At 45.6% G+C, this 11,940-nt stretch overlaps 1 protein-coding gene across 13 annotated transcripts in view; it reads right to left on the reverse strand.

The window, feature by feature from the left end:
* The window catches only part of LOC116434663 (ankyrin repeat and BTB/POZ domain-containing protein 2), a 46,989-nt gene that overhangs the window by 34,627 nt on the left and 422 nt on the right, over positions 1 to 11,940 (reverse strand). For 4 of the 13 annotated variants that reach the window (XM_031993233.2, XM_031993238.2, XM_031993232.2 and 1 more), the window contains exons 2-4: positions 11,741 to 11,865; positions 11,121 to 11,268; positions 10,132 to 10,764 (exon numbers count right to left, since the gene is read on the reverse strand). Coding sequence is in view for 1 of the 13 variants with exons in the window: in XM_031993238.2 (XP_031849098.1) it covers positions 10,132 to 10,166 (35 nt within the window). In the remaining 12 variants the exon portion in view is untranslated. Of the gene's footprint in view, positions 1 to 9,387; positions 9,579 to 10,131; positions 10,765 to 11,120; positions 11,269 to 11,561; positions 11,599 to 11,740; positions 11,866 to 11,940 lie in introns of those variants that run through there. The other 9 variants (XM_031993228.2, XM_031993227.2, XM_031993226.2 and 6 more) reach the window with 7 other exon arrangements.

Below are 11,940 nucleotides of genomic sequence, written 5' to 3' on the forward strand. Positions count from 1 at the left end.
GAAATTGGAAAATTCATTGATGGAGAGTAGAAGGTTCGTAGGTTGAAGAACAATTGGAGTGCATTTTGGTTACTAAGTTTGTTGTGTGCGAGTCGCGAAGCCAATGCGGTTGAGGAAAGATGAAGAAAGGACTAGCGTCGACGTGAACCTCAAAGTGAGAAACCAAGAGCACTTCGGACCGCAAAGGGTTAAGATTTATGAAAATCAAAAAATCGCATCGGCTTTTGAACTAGTATACAAGTAACGAGAGATCGAAGTCCGTTTCAATCGAAATAATTCTTCCTGCAGCATTTGGTTCGAGACTCTTGTCTCTCCAATCTCTAATTAATCCAAATAATTTTAATATTCCCCTATTTCCCAACTCTTAATAAAATACGAGAAAAACAAGTTTCGTCTCGTTTCCCGGCAAGATCTTCGGAAGTGCGTTGGCCTGGTCTCCCGGAGAAAGTGTCGAGTGAACTTTTTATGAAAAAAAGAAAAAACCCGGTCGAAAGTTTTTCTCGCGTGGAGATTCGGCGCGAATTTCCAGGGTAATTAACACTCGTAGCGCGACAACGAGCGCTCCGCGAATAAACAGGGGAATGATTGTTTCCCAGTAGGCGCGATGGTATCGCGCCGGCTAATTGCTCGCGGAATCATCCAGCCGCCTCGTTAATGACCTTCGAGCCCCGAGAAAGTCTGAGTCGCGGCCAATTACTTTCCTCCGAAAGGTTTTCCCAATGGCCGCGGTTTCTCGCGCGGCACATTGTGAACGCGTACAACGGATTTCTACGCCTTTGCTTTCATTCATACCCGGCCAGACGCCATCGCGAGACAGTCTACATTCTCTCGCTCCTCGTAAAATTTATGCGGCAACCGGCGCGGCGTCTGCGAGGAAAAGTTCTTCGTATCTAATGAATCGAAATTAACTTTCATTCTTTCTGCGTGTATCGCGCGCGCGATGCGCATAATCCCCGTCGAAAATGAAACGCGTCGATGAAAAGTGAAAATGCGCGAGTGAAATCCGCTTTTGTTCTTTGCTCTAATTATCCCCGTTGCCTAAAACGTCGCGGGTTCTACGTGGAAAGGAAATCACGCGTGTATCGAACGAGGCGTGGACTGGATTCCGCGGTTTTAATTGAGATTCAGTCGAGAGACGATCGAATTAGTGCGCCGACAGCCGACTGCGCCCGACGAGCGTTCCTATGCGCGCGTTGAAGTCACCGGCGCGCCGGAGACGCGTATCGTTTGGAGAGTGCGTTTCTGCTTCGTGTTTCGCTAAATGAACGAGAAACCAGCAGAGTAGCAATCAATGATTTGTATGTCTTTAGAATATATTGCCAAGGACATTATTCTTGACTTCTCTTTCTCAGCTTCATCAACACTTTTACGGAAGGTGTCAAAAGACATTTTGAAATTCTAAGTTAAAGTTAGTTTCTCAGTCGAATAAGTTCTTGTTAATTAAAATTGGTACATTTCCTGTAGTCAGTTTTATTATCGTTATTGGAAACGTCGGAAAGTCAATTCAATATACGACTGAGCTTGGAAAATAATTGAAGTCGGTAGTTCTACTATTAAATACACAGCGTTAACAGTAGCACTACCGATCAATCGTCAATTAGTCCCTATCACTTTATAGAAACACTAACTGACTTCTGTTTCGCATCTCTTCCTCTACAATAAAATCCAACTAAAAACCTACCGAGTGCAGTCACCTACAAACACTAACCACAACGACAATTCTCCGATCAACCATACACCTCATCAATGTCCATTACTCTACAAAAACACTAAATGACTCGTCTCGCGTCGTCTCTCCAATAAAATATTCCACCTAAAAACCTATCGAGCACCTACAAATACTAACCACGATGACCCTAATTCTCCGATCATCAACTATACCTCATCAACGTCCATTACTCTACAAAAACACTAAATGACTCGTCTCGCGTCGTCTCCAATAAAATATTCCAACTGCACTATCTGCAGTCACCTCGCTACAAATGCTAACCACGATGACCCCAATTCTCCCATCATCAGCCATACACCTCATCGATGTCGAATATTTCTAAAAAAAACCACCATCGGACTGCAATGGGTTACTGGTTTCGCGTCCAAAGCTCCGGTACCCCCCCGAGATCTTACGTGGCAGCTGTTCCCGGAGGCGAGCCGCTCTATAACTGGTTTTCAATCAGTCGCTGGCAAGCGTGCAGACCTCGATCACCTAGATGACGGACTTTCAGCGATAATTACCCCGCCACGGTCGGCCGGCCGGCCGGCCGCGTAACCGCGCGAGCGATTCTCGCCGGAACGGCCGCCCAGCGGCGTGCACCAGGCCGGCACGAATCATTCGCGCGGAGTCTGTGTGTCATCGGCGATCGAGGACGCCGCGGCGTGTACGTCCACTTTGTTGGCGAGGATTGAGACACGCTCGATCCGTTCAACGATCCCGGTTCGATCGGTTTTTTCCCCGCCGGCCGGGAATGAGGAGCAGCCGCTTATATAGAGCGTGTTATCACGTGTTTTTCCTCCGTTTTTTCCCTCTCCGCGGAATGATCGACTGCTCTTCTCGTTTCGCGCGATTCGTTGCACGACGCTCTCCTCTATTTCCCTGGAAAACGGAGCGATCCGTTTTGCATACAGATCTCGCGGAGGATTTCCTTCGCGCGTTTTCGACGGAAAACGCGCAGCTCGATTCTTTGAGCGAGAACACGCGGTTTTCTTGTAAAGTTAACATTCTCCTGGATTTTCCTGTTCGGTTAAAATTTCTCGGCGCTTTTGTCCGCGGCGAATGAGAATCTGTGATTCAAATCGGCCGTTTAAATCCTGTTTTTATGAAAAGCAACGGTACGAGAATGGCAGTGGCCCGAGCAATTGTGTCCTCCCGGAGCGAGCCGGTGGAAGGCTCGTTTGTCTATAGAAGGCCCGCCGGTTTTGTAATCGGCTGAAGTAGAAGACCGAACTGGAAATAAACGAGCGCGACGCGAAACGTGGAGCGAATTCCGAAACGGTGCTTCGAGGCGGCCGTCTGGAACCGCGAGCGGACCGAGCGGCCTCGCCGCGATAAGTGGACGGCGAATATTTATGGAAATTCGCGGCTGATTACCGGGAATCTCGAGTGAAATACTTTTTCCCCTGGGAATAGTATTCGGGACATTGACACTGGACGGGTTGGGACGTTCCTCGATCATTATCGGGACAACACCGGTGATTTTCGCGTTGCGCGGTCTGAGACGAGCTCACGGCGGAGCCGATGTTAACCGATCTCTTTTCCTCTGGGAATGTCGACGGTGGTATTTAGATGGTTCACTTTGAATTTTGCTTATGTGTTGGACAATTAAGCCTCTGATGAAGATTCTTTGAAATGTACACAACGTTGAAATTACCGATTACACACGATATTAACCCTTCGAACTCTGTAGGCTCCAATATTACCAGTTATAATATTAAATATTTCAATGAATCTCAAAGGAACTACCCTAAAATTTAGATTTTCTATACATCCAAATTTAGTACTAACAAGGAGCATAAGACTGAAGGAATGTTATCGCATTTTTTCACTAGAGATACTATAAAAATTAGCTGCAGTTGATGGACTACAAAACCATTTGGAGTGCTAAGGGTTGAATATCAAATTTTTGTTGAATCGACTGATGACTGAGTCACTCTCAATTGCAAAGAGTTGATTAGAAAACAGAACCACGTGTTAATCTCTCTGTGCGACTAATTAGATCATTCCTACGACTCGGTCTTCCAAATCAGTACATTTCATCTTGAAATGCGTCCGCAAAGGGTTAAAAATTTCATGAATTATTTTATGGCGTTGAATCAGGTGATGACTCTCAATTGCAAAGGGTTGATTAGAAAACAGAACTACGTGTTAATCTCTCTGTTCGACTAATTAGATCATTCCTACGACTCGGTCTTCCAAGTCTGTACGTTTCATCCTGAAATGCCGTCCGTCCGCAAAGGGTTAAAAATTTCATGAAGCTGCTAAGTACGCTGCCCTACTACCGGGATATTTCAATCAGATTCCGCTGACGCTCGCCGAGGGTATTTAAACGCGATGCGAACGGCTGAGGAAAATTCCTCCGTGATCGAAACGATTTGCCAAGATTGCAGAAAGTTTTTCGCCGGCGGACCGGTCGATGCGCAGGAGTAAACAGGAGTGGGTGCGGTGGCAGCCAGTTGCGTAAGTGGATAGCAGTACTCGGTAGTGCACTTCGATTAACCCTTTGAGGAATGGCAATTCTCCCCGCATGGCCGAGCACATAATTCAACGGACGGGTAGCGCGCGGAGCTCGTTTAGTCAATCATACGAATTACATTTTATTCGATCGCGTGGGCGTGCGGCCGATCCACCGGCCGATTTTCGCGTTGTCGCGGCGATCCGTCGCACTGTTGGATTCTTGGGACGTTCATCGTGTGATCTGTCATCTAAGAAAAATCTGTGAGGACCTTGGAATCTACTAATTAGTAGATTTCAAGTATAATCAATAATAAAAGAATAATATTCAATTTGAATTCAAAGGATTCAAGTAATTAGAAGAATTACTAAAATACTTGATTTTAGATAAAAATATTTAGTAACATACGTAGATAGATCATAGCGTGATACGACTAGTGTAATACTAAATCATTAATTATTATTCTCAATATCATTTGCCTTTGTTATTAAAGAATAAGTATTACTATTCGAAACGCTGGAAATTCTCGTGGCAGTCAACGTATTAAACATTGCTCTCCTTATCACTAATTATACTTCACACCATAGCCATAGAATGTACATCAAATCTCTAATTATACTTCACACCATAGCCATAGAATGTACATCAAATCTCTCTTCCCTCCATCAATTACTAACACCAACGTAGTAATACCAACCAGATTATACTTCACACCGATCATAGCCATAGAGAATATCAAATCTCTCTTTCTTCCATCAATTATTAAGAGCAACGTAGTAATATAGATCAGATTATACTTCATACCGATCATAGCCATAGAGAATATTAAACTTCTCTCTTCCCTCCATCAATTATTAATAGTAACGTAGTAATATCAACCAGATTATACTTCGCACCGATCATAACCACAGAATATGTATCAAATCTCTCTTCCCTTCATCAATTATTAACAGCAACGTAGTAATATCGAATTATACTTCATACCGATCATAACCATAGAGAATATCAAACTCTTCTTCCTCCATCAATTACTAACAGCAAGTAATATCAACCATTATACTTCGCACCGATTACAGCAATAGAGAATATCAAACTTCTCTCTTTCCTCCATCAATTATTAACAGCAAGTAATATCAACCATTATACTCCACACCGATCACAGCCATAGAGAATATCAAACTTCTCTCTTTCCTCCATCAATTATTAACAGCAAGTAATATCAACCATTACACTTCGCACCGATCATAGCCATAAAATATATATCAAATCTCTCTTCCCTTCATCAATTATTAACAGTAACGTAGTAATATCGAATTATACTTCATACCGATCACAGTTATAGAGAATATCAAACTTTCCTCTCTCCTCCATCAATTATCAACACCAACGTAGTAATACCAACCAGATTATACTTCACACGAATCACAGCCATAGAGAATATCGAACTTCTCCATCAATTACTAACAGCAAGTAATATCAACCATTATACTTCGCACGAATCACAGCCATAGAGACTATCAAACATCTCTCCCTCCACCAATGATTAACAGCAACGTAGTTGAGAAATAAATCGTACACCGAGAGGTTAATTATTAATGACCGCGAGTAATTGCATTGAATCCTGTCCCGGAAACTCCGTCCAGTCCAGCCCCTCGATTTTTCTGTCCGCCGAAAGGGGCGATCGGGCCTCGTAGTAGAGAACGGGCCCCGCGTCGCGTTGCTCCCTTTGACGAAAAGACGGACGGTCGGACGGAGGCAGTGGCGGGAGGGAGGGCCCTTCCATGCAATTACTCCGGCCGGCAGCCAAAGTGCTTCCTTAACCGTGCATATCAAGAACAGCTTCGCCCCCCTTCGCGCCCCCGTTTCTTCATAAAGTGAAAGCACGCGCGCAATGCCGGGGCTGCCCTTTCGTAGAATTTTCATCCACGCGATGCCTCGCGGGTACGCACGGCATTCCCGAGGATCCGCCGCGCGTTTTTACCGTTCCCGGGCCTTTTTACGGGGACATAAGTAACTGTTTCCCTCTTCTCTTCGTGTCACGAAAATCCGGCGCAGCCCACCCTTTGCAGGGCTGCGCTCTACCTTTCGCGGACCGATTCCTCGTTTTCTCACGAAATCAACTCGAGGACCATCTTCGGGAGCGTTCGGCACCGGAAACGGTTTTCTTGTTACCGGTGAGTCAACGTTTTAATGGGAATAGACTTGGTAGTCTTGCGGTTTTAACTGTTTTATGGATTCGCGTACGCTAATTTTGTTTAGTACGTTCCGTGTCTACGAGATTTTGATGTTGTTTATTCTTGATATGAAAATCCAGGATATTTAGATCTTTGGATTCATAAGGATGTAATGTATTATGTAAGAAATATACACACGTGCAGCAGGTTATCTAATGTTTTTAAAGTATTAAGTTTAAGAATTAATTTGTGCCAATGTTCTGACAACTGTGAGACTGAACGTATTTAGGAAATAATAGTATAAGCTAATGAAAGCAGTCTAATTTATTTAAAGAATCATATATATTAAATCAAATTATCTAAGAACAGAATGTATATAAACAAACTTGCGATAGTAGCTACCTAATGTGTGCTAATTCTTTGAAATGCATTGTAAATATAAATATTATTATATGTAAGATATATTGATTTTTTAAATAGAATGTTAAGTTAGTTTTATAGATTCCTGTATGCTAATTTTGTTTAACATGTTCCGTACCAATGAGATTTTGGTTATATTTTATTCGTACTGTGTTGATTTTTTAAATGGAATATCAAGTGTTACGAATGTTGATATAAACAAATTTCCACACGATGAATAGAACTATAACCAAATTCCCGGATAAATCTTAATTTCTTATAAGGCAGCTCTCGCTTGAAAGACTCAAGCAACTATATCTTTCAAGAACGTTTCACTTTGTTAGTTTACAACTTGTGATAAGGAAACATTGAAATCCGAGTCAGCAGTTAATTTAAGTGTTTGGAAGGTTTCCACGTAGATGTAGAATGATTTGAAACAGAGGACCGATGAGATGACCATTCCGAAAGAATGATTAAGAAATTGGGTAAAAGCAAAACAAACCCTTACACGCGTGCGGGATGATTAACGCGATGCGCCGCGCGACCACGGTGCACGGGCCGTCGACAGAGCACGATAAGATCGTGAAGATACTTATTAGCGACATGAACAGGCAATGTGCGATATTCTTTCTGTTCAATCAGCTGTTCAGCTTTCTAGCTGCACCGGACGCGTAATTTTCTCAAGCGCAGCTTCGAAGTCGAAATAGACCGCCATTTTGACTGCCGTTAACCCCTTGGCGTATTATTTACTTTCCCCACTAAGCTCGTGGAATTTTGCTATCGACAATTTGGGAGAAACATAATTTTCCATTAAGTGACAATTTGAAGATAATACATTGACAGCACAATAGTTTTTTGCTTTGATCCGTGAGAAATGAACAGCACCGAGGAATCTTTGAATTCATTTCCAGGGCGAGAGGTTAAACGTGTCCTTGAAGAACGGTCATCAGGAAAATCTGATGGCGACGCGTCAACTTTGAAATGCACTATATAAAAGTGATTAATACTAGATGACTCACTGACTCACATTTAACCCTTAGATCTTAATCTAGAGATCCCTTTAATCTACCAGCAACTCCAAGATATTTTCATTCCTCGCGATGAATATGAAAAAATACATTTCTTAGATTTTTTGTTTGTTCTTTGTTCAGCATGTTTCTCACAAGTCCAAAATCCTAGATAAAATACACAAATGTCTCATCCAGGACTAGTCATCTATAACGAGTCATCGGATACCAAGGGTCACCGACATCCCCTCCTCGGCGAAGAGCTTAGTATACAAGAATTGGAATCTCTGGGATAATATATAGTTATTCTCTCACCCCTGTTGGTTAATCCGGAGAACACGTTGAAACGCCGAAATATAATTATCAACGAATCGGACTTCGCGTCATTCAGCCGGATCCCAACAGTACACATCCGCGTGATGTCAAAGAAAATCCTCAAAACTTCCCCAAATCTTCAAATTAATTTCCATCGCAAGAGAACGCGTCCTTGAGGATCGTTCCCCAGGAAAATCTGCCGGCGACCCATCATCCCGTGGGGGATCCGTGGCTCAAGCGGCCCTCGTGTGCGCAGGTCGGCCGGTGTGCCTGTCGGGTCGCGACAGTCAAAATAATGAAAGGGGCGGGGGAGCAGTAGGTGGGGGAGGGCGGTGCGCGTGATTTAACGGTCGGCCAGGTGAAAATTCGTGTTGGAACGGAGGCGAGAGAGCACGTGGGCGTAAACAAAAGTCAGGGGGACCGAGGGCCTGGGGCGCGGAATGCGCTGGACGCGGCGCTGGATCGGTGTACGGCATTGAATGTCCGTACGTACGTCGGTGGTATGGCATGGCGTACGGCCGTGCGTCCGCCCCGCGGCCGCCGCATTCCAACGGCTGCCCAAACCGAAACCTATATCGTGTATACCCATCTCGCTCGTCGGCTCTCCATCTTTCTTCCGTTCCAACCTCCTCCTCCTCCTCCTCTGCCGCTTGAACCTCGCGTCATCCCCCTCTCACCGCCGCTCTATCTCTCGCCGTCCGACTCTTTACCCTCACCACCGACCTCCTTCCGACCCCCACCAGGTTGTCCTCTTAGGCCGTCATCACACGAGCGTTAACTCTTTCAAGGGGGTACAGAGGCCACCGCGAAAACGGTCCGACGGTACCGGGGCGACGAAGAAATAAATTTCAATTCCGCTCCTTCCACTCCTCCTCGCCCGCCTCTTCCACGGTGCGCCCGTCCGCCCCACTCCGCGGCACCCGCCCGGACGGCCGGCGTGCCCGCGAGCGGCGCTCCTCTCTCGAAAAGCTAGACCACGCCGGGACACATGTAAACGGTCCCCTAGGGGCCGTGGATCAGCGCGATTTACGAGATCGTTACGGGAGTCCCGGGCCCCGTGCAACTAAACGGGCCGACGATTTAATAAGCTCGCGCCGCACCGAGCGGCCCGATATTTGTATGACGCGCTCGGCTAGCTTTATGGTATCGGGCACCGTGTTTACGACCGCTCGGACGCTCTCGGTAAATAGGACTTCGCGTTACGCGCTGCGTGGCTCTGTCCTGTTAGCGATGGATCCTCCGAGGAATTTCATGAGACTTATTTGATATCCTTGTGTTCCTGACGGTTTTGTCTATTGGAACTGGAAGAGGACTCTCGCCATGTACCGTTTCGTTAGACGTCCAGTCATCCATGGTGCGAAGGAGGTTAAGAGTAGAGAGGGGCTCGGACGTTCCTGGTATCCGATATTTTCCCAGCGGGGCCCGGACGTGTCCGTCCGTCATCCAGCCGGGCGACACTCGACGCCGGGCCCCTATCAATGTCTCCCCGTGTACGTCACTGTACGGGCGAAAGTACGCGGAGTATCATGATCTATCCAGACGGAGGGTCTCGCGCGAGCGTGCTGCCTACGCGGCAACCGGTTAGCTGTAAATCCTCTTCCAGGGGCCGAAATCCGCTCCTCCTGGAAGGTTCACGCGGCGCACGTTACGATTTCCCGGAGAGTCGCGCTGCCTGTCTTCCCTCCTCGGGGACCGGCGGCCACGACACGTCTGTAAGGCGTCCGTTGGCCGCGGGCGCACGCGAACCCCCGGCGCGGGGCCGGAGAAAAATAGGTTTTTCGGGAAAACCGGTTCCCGGCCGGCTACTAGGAGCCGCGGTGCGCGAACTTTCGGAACGGTCCCAGTCTATCGGGCTCTTTCAGCTTTCTAACACGCATAGGCACACATCCACACGCACACCGTCCGCTGTGCTCGTCCGCCGGAGATCTGCGGGAGCCTACGAATCGTCGCACGGACGCTTTTGTTATTCTATACACGGTGGGACGAGAGGAACGATCTTGTCCCGTTCGCAATTAGACTGTCGCTTAAGGGTAAGTGATCCGTGGCCACGGATAGGAGTACGTGACTTACCGAAGTTCCTTCAACGTGTTGGTAGGGGCAAACATATGTGGATCCTCGGCGCGACGGTCCCCCGAGGAACACTGGACAGGAGTAATTTTTAACAGAAAACTTCACTCCCTGATTCAGCGGCGGGCACGCATCCTGTTGCACACTTATTCGTCCGGTTCAGGATGAGAACGCTGGGCCCCGGGGAACGAAAGTATTACATGACCGCGTCGAAAAGCGCACCACAACGTCCCACGGAACTGTAAACACACAGGGTCTTTTTAAACGATGCCCCGCGTACGACGATGTCGCCGTAAATACATAATGCATCGGGACCGCGGAGATATACCACGTCGCGCGGCACCAAATACGAGGAACGGCTCGCTCGCCGCGTTTCCCTTTTGAAAGATACTTGCGCGCGAACCTCGCCACCGGACCGTCCACTGGCCAGAACAAAATATCCGCGCACACGTCCACCGAGTCGCCGCTTTTCGGCAGCTGTCAATTACTGGCAACACAGGCGCCGCGTTTGTGCAGCATCCCAGCAGAACCACTTTCGGTCCAGTCTACAAAAAAAGAACCTGTTGTGCGAGGGACGAACTTGGGGAATCCGATGACAGCGCCGTCGTTTGGTGACTCGGTGAACATCTTGGACACCTGAAATCGTTATCGACAGTGTACATTATCGATAAACAAATTTAATACTAGGACTACCGGATGGGTTAAAATTCCTGATTTCTTTTAGAATTATCGAAAATGTATGGATACTTGAGGAATTATTGGGGAATTGATTTAGTAATATTTAAATTGATGTAAAGATAATTGAAATTATAATTATACACTTGTTTTCATGAAGTTTGTGCAACTACCAGATGGGTCAAAATGACCCATTCCTGATTTCTTTTAGAATTATTGAAAAGGCATGGATACTTGTTTGAGAAATTATTGTGGAAATTGATTTAGGAATGTCTAGATTGATGTGTAAGATAATTGAGATCATAATAAGTACACACTTGTGGCTCTCACGAAGAAAGTTTGTGCAGCATCCCAGCAGAACACTTTTGGTCCAGTCTACAAAAAAAGAACCTGTTGTGCGAGGACGAACTTGGGGAACCCGATGATAGCGCCGTCATTTGGTGACTCGGTGAACATCTTGGATACCTGAAATCGTTATCTACAGTGTAAATTACCGACAAATCTATTTTAACACTATCAGATGGGTCGAAATGGTCCATTCCTGATTTCTTTTGGAATTATTGAAAAGACATGGATACTTGTTTGAGAAATCATTGAGGAAACTGATTTAGTAATACCCAAATTGATATATGAGACAATTAAATTCATGATTACACACTTGTGGCTCTCAGGGAGACGTTTTCAAAAGTCAGTTTAAGTACTCGGTAGTTCTAGGGTTAACGTTAAAATTTTGAAATTTAGAATTTATATATTTCTACCTTAACGTGATGTAGGAGTCCAATGAATGTTTACAATCTGCGAATTAATTAATAAATAATGTTACAATTGGACTGCGAATGTTTAGAGATGCAAGGTTGATGATTCAATTTATAACGGAGATGGAATGAGATATTGATGATGTTGATGACGCAGATTCTAAATAGAAGGAAAAATATACCGAATCTCATGAAGAAAGTATGCAAGGAATGCACTAAGTCCACAGTTTTCTTATCAGTTTGTCAACTCAGGTGTTTAATTGCATCGGGCGTTAACGAGGCGGGAGAATGACTGGGAGATGTGATTCTGCAAGTGAAATATCATTCTGTACACGAGGTTCATGTAAATAAATAAATAAATCGAATTTCATAGCAAATATCC

The sequence above is a fragment of the Nomia melanderi genome, chromosome 10 (genome assembly GCF_051020985.1).
Source record: "Nomia melanderi isolate GNS246 chromosome 10, iyNomMela1, whole genome shotgun sequence".
NCBI classification, from domain to species: domain Eukaryota; kingdom Metazoa; phylum Arthropoda; class Insecta; order Hymenoptera; family Halictidae; genus Nomia; species Nomia melanderi.